The 12384-nt window shown below is 56.1% G+C and overlaps 2 protein-coding genes across 2 annotated transcripts in view; one reads left to right on the top strand and one right to left on the bottom strand.

The window, feature by feature from the left end:
- DNAI1 (dynein axonemal intermediate chain 1) overlaps positions 1-11761 on the top strand; it is a 66860-nt gene extending 55099 nt beyond the window's left edge. The window contains 7 exon segments of the mRNA XM_045289272.1: positions 2612-2701; positions 2834-2921; positions 4056-4135; positions 5313-5461; positions 5574-5673; positions 8395-8580; positions 11482-11761. Of these exon segments, the coding sequence (XP_045145207.1) occupies positions 2612-2701; positions 2834-2921; positions 4056-4135; positions 5313-5461; positions 5574-5673; positions 8395-8580; positions 11482-11580 (792 nt within the window). The 3' untranslated portion in view covers positions 11581-11761.
- A 399-nt stretch (positions 11762-12160) lies between these two features.
- The window catches only part of ENHO (energy homeostasis associated), a 17738-nt gene continuing 17514 nt past the window's right edge, over positions 12161-12384 (bottom strand). The window contains exon 5 of the mRNA XM_045289314.1: positions 12161-12384. Coding sequence (XP_045145249.1) covers positions 12161-12384 — 224 coding nt within the window.

Consider the following 12384-nt stretch of genomic DNA (forward strand, 5'->3'; position numbering starts at 1 on the left):
CTGCCTTGACTCCCAGGAGTTGGAGTTAGACAGGACAGAGAAAGGCAGAAGGTAAGGGTCAGGAGGGAGCAGGGTCTCTGGTGGGAGCTGGGAGTCTGCTGTCCCAGAGCTCCCCCCAGGGATCCCACATCTCTTTGCAGAGAGTCTGCTGCCTGTGGGGATGGTGATTCAGGAGCCGCTTCTGGTCACCCCCAGGGCCTGGTGGACCCCGTGTGTTCTCAGCTCCCCATGGGGCTCAGTTGGGCCTTCTGGGAGGCCCAAGCTTGATCTGGGGGAAGTTTCAGACGGGGGTGGGTGCTACTGGTCCTTTTCAGCAGGCAGGTGGATGTAGTGGCCAGAGCTGGAAGAAGAGCTGAGCAGGTGAATGAGATGGCAGAAACACTGACATCTAGTTCTTCTTAAAGGAATCACGTCAGAAGTATTGGTGGGAGGCCAGAGGCCAGAGGGTCTGCTAGGAGAGGCAGAAGGGCTCGGCTCTATTAGCAGCAGGGAGCCATGGAAGGTTCTGGAGACAGAGAGAAAACTAAGGATGCTGGGCTCCTGTCCCATAGTTCAAATTACTGCCCTAAGGATTGGATGGTGCCTGGGCAGCCCAGTGTGTCTGAGCCAGGGGGCAGGAGGAAGGGGCTGGGCATGTCCACTGCAATCAGAGCAGAAAGAGAAGAGCCCAGTTCAGCAGGCTCCACCCACCCTAACTACCTGCTCCCCGGGCAGTAACCCATTCTCCCCTGTCTGCACCTCCCCTTCCAGCTCCAGAGCACGTGTGTCACTGTACACACACACATACACACACACACATACACACACACACACACACTTTGGAATATCTGTACCACCCCCCACTGGGTATCAGGCAGTTAAGTGGGGTGTGAAATACAATTTCCATGCAGACGAGCTCCTTAAACACTTCCCTTAGCAGCTCCCGAGTGCCTCTTACAGCCTGGCCTTTGACACTTCCTGTCCCCAGAGGTGGCCCTAGAATCCGGAAGGTACGGTGCATGCCCTGGGCACCACTTGAGGGGGCACCAATGAGCTGTTTCTGTTCTCCATCACCATCTGCCCTGCCAGCTGTGAGAGATCAGGCAACAGTTTAAAACAAATTGCCAGGGGCGCGCTTTTCCATGGATTCACCGCTGCCTGTCCATCCCTCCCCCTTTAAAGGGACCACCTTTACATGGAATGGGCCGTGGTCTCAGCCTCTGAGCTGCCTGGCACTGACTTGTGCTAGCCCCTCCTCCCCCACCTCCAGTGACAGCACAGAGCCCATATCCAGGCAGGCCCCGGCAGGTCTGGCTGCCCTCCTGCAGCTCTGCTCCGCCAGGCCTGGGGGTGGCTGGGGAGGGGCAGCCCCTTCCACCCGGAGACAGCCATGGTGACAGCTGCGGTTACAGGCAGCAGTGCTGGGCTCCCGGCCTCCCTCACTGGGCCTCTGCTTGTGACAGGGGGAGGGGACGGTGGTCCCAGCCTGGGAGGTCTGGAGGGAGCTGGAGGGACAGAAAACTCGGGCACCCAGCCCCACCCCTGCTCTCCAGGGCACGGGCTTGGCCAGGCCTCCACATCTGGCAACAGAAACTTGAGCCTCCAGCGTGTCATCTTCCTACGACAACAGCTCTGTCTCCAAAACACTTTCCCATATGTTCCCTTCCAGCCCCGAGACGAGGGCGGGCCGGGGTTATTGACTTGGATTTGCAGATGGAGCAATGCAGTTCAGCTCTGGGATTTGGGAGCAAGATCCTGGGAGCTGGAGCCAATGGCAGTGGGACCAGGGGGGGGCAAGCCTGGAAAAGGTGGGCAGAGGAGGGATCCTCCCCAACCCCCCACCTACCACACACACACACACACAGACACACACACACCACCAAGGAAGTGGGGAAAGGCCCCTGCGGAAACACAGTCTTAGTCCCTGGAATCTTAGGGGAGGGATACTGATGTGGATGTGAGCAGATAACATGGAGTCAGTCCGGACACACGGTGACTGTGTTTTCAGTGAACTGCCAAGGCTTTGTTCTAAGTTGCCTCTGGATGGCCTCGATCCTCCAACCTTTCAGTTAGCAGCCAAATGCATCAATCCTTTGCACCACCCTCTTAGAGACCAGTGAGGATATTGGCTCATGCTTGTTGAACACTCAATTTATTTGAGGTCCTGAACTAAGAGCTTCCCATATCTTGTCCCATTCAGTCCCCTACCAGTGAGCCTGTTCTATTAGGATTCCTGTCTTATCAGTGGGCAGACTGGTGAGTGTTCTCTATCCTGTCCACGTCACGGCTATGTAAGGGAATTAGCCATTCTTTTCTCTCTGCAATCACGCTCTTGTAACCCAACCCAGGAGGAATTGGGCACCTCCCTGCCAAGCCAGGGGATTCTGGAAGAGCTCCCGGTGGGCATTGGTGCCCCAGGCTTAGCTGGGAGAGAGGGGTGAGGGAGACAGAGATGGATGGAAGGAGGGGAGGAGCACCAATCCTGTGATTCTGGGAAGCAGACTCATAGAACTTGCTCTGCGCCTGATATGGGTTCATGGAAGATTCCAGCCCTCCTCACAGACCCCAGCTTACAGCCTGACTTCCACCCTAGCAGGGTCCCACCCAGAGCTCACGGTTTGGTATATTTTAGGTCAGGTGGCAGAAGGATGACATGGACCACAATCTTAACTTCTTCTCTGTGTCATCTGATGGCAGGATTGTGTCTTGGACGCTCGTGAAGGTACCTGCTTCCCAGGGAGGTTCATGTCCGGGGATGGATGGGTGGGTGGGCGCCCAATGGCAAAGGTACACCCCACCCCAACTGCCCCAGCCCACGGGCACCCCCCTGCACCTCGTTTTTCATTCACTGCAGAGTGAGCTGGTTCACACAGACATCATCAAGCTGAAGGTGGAGGGCAGCACCACGGAGGGTCTGGAGGGCTTTCAGCTGCACACCATAGGTAGGAAACCCAGCCTGCCCAGAGCACGCCAGGCCGAGTTATTCAGGTGCCCTGGGAGCCAGTGCTGGGGGCCCTTGCCTCCGTGTCAGATTACCCAATAAGCAAAGTAAACATGTGCTTGCTTACTTACGAATCTGTTAGGAATAATTTTACCATTTTCACCACAGCAAAGGTTCTGCTTCTTGGTCTGGCCAGCACCTGTCTCTCTGCCAGCCTCATGGCACCTTCCCAGAGTCAAAGCCTCTTTTCAAATGCACAACCTCTGACAGGAACAGAAAATCCACTAAGCAAAGGAGGCACAGGCTTACTTGTACTTGCTTACGAACCTTGAGGCGGTCACTACAGAGTAGTAAGCACAGGTAAACCTGTGCTTCCCTTGTTTATTGGGTAATCTGCCCTGTGCCCCCTGAGCACTCTCCTCCCCTAATCATGCCGCTGCTGGAGCCCCACAGAAGGTCGCAGGAACGCTGTGCCTGGCTGTTTGCAGACCCTCCAGGCCCCATTTAGGCTGCTCCTGGCCTGGAACCCTGGTGGTAGTGGGTGATGATTTTGGCTGCTAACTGAAAAGCCAGCAGTTTGAACCCACTAATTGCCCCACAGGAGTAAGATGAGGTTTTCTGTTCCCGCCAAGATTCACAGTCTCAGAAACCCACCGGGGAAGCTCTATCTCGGCCTGTGGGGTCATGACGAGTCGAAATCAATTCGATGACAGTGCGTTTGGCTGGTGTTTGGGTTTTTCCTTTTGAGCCCTATGTGCAGACCTTGTTCCTGTTTATGCAGATCCAGCCGTTTATGCAGATCAGGCCCTGTTTACCCAGATCCAGCCCCCGGTTTACTCAATCCCCACCTTGTTTACGCAGCCGAGATCCTGTTTGCACAGACCCTGACCCTGTTCTAACTCATCCCGGCCTTGTTTATCCACACCCTCGGCCTGTCCTCAGAACCCCAGGCCATTTCCGGAGTCCTGAGTGCCTGGGACCAGCAGCTGGGGGTGGGGGGTTCCCATTTGTCTGGACTGCTCCCAGCCCTTACAGGGGCCTGGCTCAGTCTGACCCAGCTGTCTGCTCCCTGGGCAGGGGTGCTGGGAGCGTCTCCCCCGAGGCCTGGCTAAAGGCCACTCGCTCTTCCCCCAAGGCTGTGGCACTGCTTTTGACTTCCACAAAGAGATCGACTACATGTTCCTGGTGGGCACAGAGGAGGGGAAAATCTACAAGGTGAGCACACACCGCCCATGCCAGCCCTTTACGGGGCACCTAGGACTGAGCACCCCCTGCCACGCACACACACACACACACACACACACACACACACACACACTGCAAGCTAACCATTCTTCACAGACGCTGTTCAGGCAGACCTTAGTGCTTATCAGTTCTGGAAGGCTCCCTGGGGGAGGAGGACACATTCTTGACCTACTTTTGTGGCAAGAAGGAAGGGAAATGCAGAACAGGAGAAAGGAGATCTGGGGCTGTCTTTGCCCCCCATCAGCATCTTTCCCTTCCAGCCCTCCCTTCCCTCCCAGACCCAGGACCAGGAATAGAAGGGGGAGAGGGAGAGGGTGGAGGTTGGAACATTCTAGGAGGACTTCCTGGAGGAGATCTGAACTCAAGCAGAGCTCTGAAGGCCAGTAACAGGCAGATTTATTTTGGAAAGCCTGCAGCTGGCAGGAAAGACCGAGGTCATGGCTGTCTGTAAGGTCCCAGTGTTAGTAGGTGAGCATCCTCTGAAGCGCCATCTATCCAGAAATAGCTTGGCCACAGCTTTTCTTGAGCCCGGAGACTGGGAACATTAATTACAGGCAGGCTCCCGGGAGCCACTGAGGCCCAGCCAGCGCTGGTCTAAATGCAAAGGAGGTCCTCCCTCCTTCCCTTCGCCCAAGCGGCCCCTGGGAAGCTGGAGGAAAGAAGGAGGCCTGGCTGCTTTGTCTCCCAGAGGCCAGGAGTGAGGGGCACACAGGTCCCCGCCAGATCCTGAGTGGGCTTGCACCTGCTCATACCTGGGCACACTGTCCTGTCACACAAGGACTCTCTGTGAGCCTTTCACGGGTCAAGGTTATCTGTCTGTCCATGAGCCCTGGCCTGGAGAGATGACTGGGTCATGCCTGACCCTGGGTCCCCCGACCTCCTAGGCCCTGGTTCAAGAAGGGGCCTTTTCAGCCTGGCCCAGTATCCTCACCCACTGCTCCCCCTGAGGCCCTAGCCCTTTAAGCCCCTCTTTTCTCTCTGGGTGTGTTAGGGGTGGAAATGGCAACTAGTGGCCCCAGTTCAGTCAGTGGAAGTGATGTGGGGGCAGGACAGGGGTCTCCCTCCAGTGCTGGTCCTCCAGGACCCTCAGAGAAGTGCTGCAGTTGACTCATCCTATTCCTGACCCCACCCCCACCCCCCACTCCAGTGCTCTAAATCCTACTCCAGCCAATTCCTCGACACCTACGATGCTCACAACATGGCGGTAGACACTGTGTCCTGGAACCCGTACCACAGCAAGGTCTTCATGTCCTGCAGCTCCGACTGGACAGTGAAGATCTGGGACCACACCATCAAGTGAGGGCCCTGCCCCTGGTCCCTCCCTGGGCTGGGCCTGTGGGGCTCGCCCCACGGCACAACTTTCCCATCCCTCCATCCCCACAACTTTCCCATCCCTCCATCCCCACAGGACCCCAATGTTCATCTATGACTTGAACTCAGCCGTGGGCGATGTGGCCTGGGCACCATACTCCTCAACTGTGTTCGCAGCAGTCACCACCGACGGGAAGGTGAGCACCCCTTTCTGCCCTGTCGAGCCTCCCTCCTGCCCAAGTCTGTATACTCAAGGGCCAGGTCATCCAGAAATCATCATCCCAGGAGGCCTGGAGGAAGGACTGGCAGCAGTTCGTCTTAAAGGAGAGACCACTTGTGAGGCAGTCGGTCACCTCTGAGAGCCCTGGACAGACGAGCGCTACTAGGAGCCAGACTTCATCAGTGATGGCATTACTGTCTGCAAAGTAGTGAGGTCCCTGCCCCTGCAAGAAGGCAAGCTGAGTCTGGAAAGGTATTTCAGGGAGGATGAGAGTGAACTGTTCACTAGTGAGACTCGGTGAAAACTCAGAAATCAGCATTTTGTGAGCCACTCATAGGTGTAAAGCCCCCTTCTCTATGGGCTGCGATAGCAACCGAGAGGTCTCTGCTGCCCAAGGAGAGAACGCCAGGATTATGGCGTCACCCGAAAGCTAGTCCCGTGTCTACCACGGGTCGACAGTGGTGCTCAGTTTCAGGCTGGGCCCTGAGCATGGAAAAGACAAAAAGCAACAATAACCAAATCCCTCAAGTGCTGAGTGCTGGCCAGAGAAGGAAATGAGAGACTCCGGATGGTCACAGCAGCATGGTCCATAATAGCCAAAAAATGGAAGCACCCCAATACCTACCAATGGACAAACGGCTACACAGAACATGGCACACCCATACCACGAGATGGGTGACCAGTGTGGCAGATGGCTACTACAACATGGATGGACCTTGAAAAACCATCATGCTGCATGAAAGAAGCTGGACACGGGATGGTATATTGTATAGCTCCAGTTCAAATATGCAATGCTCAGAATAGGCAGGTCCTAAAGACAGAGGTCGATGGGGAAAGGGGACTGCTTTCCGGGGTGATCAGAGTGCTCTCAATGTGGTTGCGCAACTCTGGGACTAACTAAAAATGATTGAGTTGTTGAATTGCACCCTTTAAGTGGGTGGAATGTAACTCAATCAAGCTGTTGTCATCATCGTAAAAGACAGTGATGTGAAAGAGGGCAGGTGGGTCTATGGTTAGAGTAGTCGAGGAAGGCTACTTTCAGGAGCTGACATTCTAACTGCGCAGTGAACACGAAAAGGGGCTAGCTGTGTGAGTTGGGGCATGGTGGCAGGGTGATCCTGGCAGAGGGACAGTCAGGGCAAATGTCTGAGTGGGGAGTGAGCTTGGAGTGAATGCATTTCTAGAACAGAAAAGCAAATATGTCGGGGTTGTAGTGAGCATGAAAGACAGAGGAGATGGGCCAGGGTAAGGAACCTCAATTTTACTTGTACGCCCAAGAGAGACTATCAGGATTTACAGAGTTTAAAGGCAGGTCTGGCCACTGAGTGGAGAGTGGATTTCAGGTCAGACAGAAGCCAAGAGACCAGTTAGCAGGCTGCCACAGTTGTTCGTGCAAAAGCCAGTCCTGGTTTGGACTAAGATCACACATTGACGGGGCACTTATCTGTCAAGCACTGCCTACACATTTTATGTACATTAGCTGCTGTGAATCCTACCTCTGCCACTGACTAACAAAGTGGTTCTGTGACCTAGTAGATGATACAACCATGTCACATGCTTGCCCAGGGTACATACTCCAAACTCACTGTCATCCAGTCAGCTCTGATTTGTAAGGACCCTACCGAGCAGCGTAAACTCGCCCCTGTGCGTTTCCAAAACTGTAACTCTCTCATTGAGTTTGGGAGAAACCTTTGTCTTTTTCCCACACTGCTGACCTTGTGGTTAGCAGCCTAACGCGTAACCACTACCCCATCAGGGCTCCACAGGGTACGTAGTAAGGGTTCAATAACTGGTGGCGACGATTTTTTTAAGGCAACCATGCTTGGGCAAGTAGAGGAAGGCCCTCCACAAAATGGAATGACACAGTGACGGCAACCGCAGGCTTAAGGATGGTGCAAGACCGGACAGTATCTTGTTCTGTTGTGCATCGGGCAGTGATGGGTCAGAACCAACTCAGTGGTACCTGACAGACAGCTATCAGCAAGCCTCGCTTGCCAAAAGTGAGAAAGACACGAAGCACTTGCTGAAGGAGATCAAGGATTGCAGCCTTCAGTATGGATTACCACTCAAGGTAAGAAGACAACCGCTCTCACAACTGGACCAGTAGGTAGCATCAGTCCATTTGAATTAAGGTGCTGGTGCAAAGAATATTGAAAGTACCATGGACGGCCAAAAGAACCAACAAATCTCTCTTGGAAGAAGTACAGCCAGACTGCTCCTTAAAGGCAAGGAGTTACCAGACTTTGTCTCACATACTTTGGACACATCAGGGAGAGGCCGGTCCCAGGGGAAGGAGATCGTGCTTGGTAAAGTGGAAGGGCAGAATAAAGAGGAAGCCCCTCATTGAGATGGATCGGGTGCCACGCTGGGCTCAAACTGAAGAACAATTGTGAGGACGGTGCAGGTCTGTGCAGTGTTCCGGTCTGTCATACAGAGGGTCGCAGTGAGTTGAAACCAACTCCAGGGCACCTAAGAGCATCGTGACGGTTAATTCTGCCTAGACTGTCTCTTAAAGGCTTTTTATTTCCCACTCCTAACCACACAAAAAACATTAGTAGAGTCACAAGTCTCTCCTACTGCCCCTTAACTCCAGTGTGCTAGCCATTTTAGCCTTCTGTAATGTTTCCCCAGAAAGCCCAAGGGGAACAGCAACAGGCGCCCCTGACCCCTGAGCATGCTGGCATTGACCTCTCCACAGGCCCATGTGTTCGACTTGGTCATCAACAAGTACGAGGCCATCTGCAACCAGCCTGTGGTGGCCAAAAAGAAGAACAAGATCACCCACGTGCAGTTCAATCCCATCTACCCCATCATCATTGTGGGCGATGACCGGGGACACATTACCTGCCTCAAGCTCTCACCCAACTTGCGCAAGATGCCTAAGGTATAGGAGGTGGGGCGGTGGGGGACGAGAGAGAGGGATGGAGGCAGGTACGGCCCCTGGGTTCTGGCTTGGGAGATGCCGATGGTGTCATCGCCCAAGTGTGGAGCAAGGAGAAGCCTTCTTGTGGGGAGACAATGAGACCAGGTTAGACACGGAGTCTAAGTTTCCGGGCACTGGGGGTGCAGGTGGAGCCATCCCGTGAGCAGGAGCTGCTACAGCTCTGCAGCTTGGGCATGCTGCACAGGCACCATGGGCTGTGGACGACACCCAGGGGCTCTGGCCTGATACTGCTTCACAGGCGGCAGCTCCTGTGGTCCCCGAGCTCCCCGTGGGGAGCAGTGAATGAGCCTTAAGAAGGATAACTAGGTCAGCAGCCCTTCTTCTCAGCTCTGATTCCTGGGTCTGGGGTTAGTGATGATCCAGCCACCCTGGCCAGAGCCCAAAGACCTCAAATCCAGGCCACAGAGTCCAGAGCCATGAGCTCAGAGTCTAGAACTCAAGAGTACAGATTAGAACCCAGAGCTCAAGAACCCAAGTTGCAAAGTGAGAACCGGGAACCCAGAGGCTGGCCCTGCCCATTTGGGTGGTGGAGCTGGAAGCCCAGTGCAGCTGGATGGAGCTAAGAGAAGACGTGAGATTCACTTATTGCCAGGTACTGGGTCAGGATCAGGACTGGACCAGGGCTGGGCCCTGTTGCCGGTGGAGCCATTCCCTGCAGTTGGCGCCTAGGACAGAGGCTTGTCTCTTTTCAGAACTGACACCCCACCCCATACCCCCCAATGTCCCTCTACAGAGGCAGGCCACTGCACTGTCCCCCTGCTGCCTGGCTGCTTCCTTCCCCACCTTGGCCTGGGAGGCCAGGGTTGGGCGTTTGGCCGGGCCTGTAATTGTAGCCAGCTGGGGGAGGGGTGGACTTGGCTATAAATACTCGGAAGGCTGCTAAGCACCAGCAGCTGTGGCCCAGAGGCTGTGGTGGGCTCAGGGGGAGGGGGCCGGGCGTGGTCTGAAGCTGCTGAGCCCAGCTAGTTGGCCCCAAGGAGGGGAGGGAAGCAGCAGGATTTGCGAACAGATAAAATCTGTTCTTAATTTAACTGAGGAGAGAGACCCAGGTTCGTGCTGGCAGAGCTGGCCTGTCTTCAGGGAGGGATGCTGGTCACTCTTTGGGACAGAGGGTGTAGCCCTGACACCCTGAGGAGGGTGTCCTGCCCCTTGATTCCAAGTCCTCTCACAGCAAAGTCAGTCCTGACTGCGAGCTGGCTCCTCTGAGAGCCTGGGGCTCTGAGGCCTTGAGCAGGTCACTGGGGACTGGAAGAAACCCAAGCTCACTGCCACTGAGTCTATACCAGCCCACAACGACCCTCTAGGACAGAGTAGAACTGCCCGCTTGGGTCTCCAAAACTGTCACGATTTACTGGAGTAGAGGGCCTTGTCTGTCACCCACAGAGTATCTGGTGGCTTTGAACAGCTGACCCTACAGTTAGCACCTGCTCCATGCATAACCCACTACGGCCACCAGAGCGAAAGGAAGTCCTCCAGAGTGAAAGGGACTTATGCTCCCTTCCCTGGGGGCTGCAGCTCCCCTGCCCTCACCAGCTGGACAGCCAGGCCCACGGAGCTTCCATGACGGGGGTCACAGTCCAGGCCTGCCAAAGGTCAAGGACTAACTTCCCTAATGCTCGAAGTTAATGACAGAGCTAGGTCATCTAACTCTTGGGGCAAAGGGTGAGGCCCGGCAGGGAACCGGAGTCTCATTCAGGAGAGGGAGGGACCTAGATAAGGCCAGGGGTGGGGAGAGCTTTGGTGGCAGGTAGGGGGGCCACACAGGAGGAAACCTGAGCCCCATAATGTGTCAGCCGTGGGGTGGGGGGCAGGGCCAAGAAGAGGCCTGCTGGCCCTGTACTCTCCACCCACCTCAAAGCACAGACAGCTCCAGGCCAGGCCCTCGGCAGGCAGGGCTGGGGCAGGTGCCAGTGAGCAGTGGGCACAGGTGGCTGAGAGGAAGGGGGCTGGGAGCCGAGGGAAGACAGGAAATGGCAGCTGCCCAGCCTGTCCCAGCACAGCCCACACTCCACTGCCCGGGCTGGTGCTGGGCTGCTGGGAAGCTCCGAGAACCATAAACAACACACACCCAGCGCCCAAGTTCCTGGCGGAGGCGGTGGCACTCCAGGGACCAGGGGCTGGTCATTGCCATCGCATTCTCTCACACACGAGGTGACCTCGTGTGCAGAACGGAACTGCTCCATAGGGTTCTCGGGCTGCAGCCTTTTGAAAGCAGATCACCAGGCCTGTCTTCGCAGGCACCTCTGGGAGGGTTTGAACTGTCAACTTCGGGGCTAAGAGTCAAACACTTAACCACTCCCACCTAGGAATCCCCTTGGTTGAGGCGAGGTCATAAAGTCGGGCTCTGCTCTTGAGGGACTGCTCCAGCAACGGACCCGTGGGGTCACACAGACTTATCCCATCTGCCCTCATGGGTCTCCTAAGACCCTGGGTTTGCCAGACTAAGCAGGCCTGGGTCCAAATGGCACCTGCCCACCATCTGACCTGAGGGCACCAGGGAAGAGCTACATTGAGACTCCTGTACCTGCCACCCTTCTTTCTCCCTAAGCATGCACCTCTCAGCTCCTTGCTGGGCCTCAGCCAGTGACCTTCCAGCGAGAGACCTGGCCCCTCCCCGGGGCCTTTGACGGTCAGAAGGCAAATGAATGCCTTTCCCACTGGCTCCCAGCACAGAGATTCGGTGTCTGCCCTAGGTTCCAAGCCAGAGCGAGTCGGATGCCTCTACAGGCCCTGGGTCACTTCACCAGCCTGAGATCCAGGAAGGGAAGGGTGGGCAGATGAAGCAGTGCAGGACCTGGAGAGAGGAGGCCGTCTCTCACCGTTTCTCCTCTCCAATGGCAGGAAAAGAAGGGGCAGGAAGTGCAGAAGGGTCCCGCCGTGGAGATCGCAAAACTAGACAAACTGCTGAACCTGGTGAGGGAAGTGAAAACCAAGACCTGAGGGCTGGCCTCAGAGCCTGGCCCATGTCCTGAGCCCATTGCTTGTAGCCCCTAACCCTGGGGCCTCAGCCAAGCCTCAGCATTCAGCTTGTGACCCCAGCACCTTACACCTGAACCCCTTGGCCCTCAACCACCACGACTCCCTTCTACTTGGCACAAATAAACCTATGTCTGGAAGTGCACCCGCTCCCTGCCATCTCCCAGCTGCAGGGCCCTCAGGAAAAGGAGAACATCTCAGGGTGGAGCCACCGTCATTCCATTTATTAGCCAGCAAACAACAGGACCAAGGGAGAGGCCCTGGCGGGACACCCTCCCATTATTGCTTCCCCAACTAACGGGCCTGGAGGCGCTCAGCCAGGGACCCAGCCCCTGGTCCCTGGTCTGGCGTAGCGTCCATCGCTGGCCCTAGCACCAACTCATGAATCCTCACCCAGGCCCATCTCCCGAGGGCCACTGAACGCCTGGCCAAGCCAGGCTGGCTAGCCTCGGGGCTGCCAAGGCCAGCTCCAGGCAGGCTGGATGGGGAGTCCGGGACCGTAGCGGGGACTTAGGTCCCAGGATCCAAGCTAGGCCACGGCTCTTCAGGGCTGCAGCAGGTAGCTGACTTCATGGCTGGGCTTCTGGGGAGGGGGCGCCTTCTCAGGACAGGGGCCGGGGCTGGAGTTGGGACTGGATTCGGAGAGGGAGTCAATGTCAGTGGAGCGGGAGTGGCAGGCCCAGCAGAGGATGACCCAGAGCAGCAGCAGCAAGAGGCCTACAAGGCCATTGCAGACGATAGCGATGAGGGCCCCCTGGGAGATGGCTG

The sequence above is a fragment of the Echinops telfairi genome, unplaced genomic scaffold (genome assembly GCF_000313985.2).
Source record: "Echinops telfairi isolate 266 unplaced genomic scaffold, ASM31398v2 ScPeMD7_25;HRSCAF=90, whole genome shotgun sequence".
NCBI classification, from domain to species: Eukaryota; Metazoa; Chordata; class Mammalia; order Afrosoricida; family Tenrecidae; genus Echinops; species Echinops telfairi.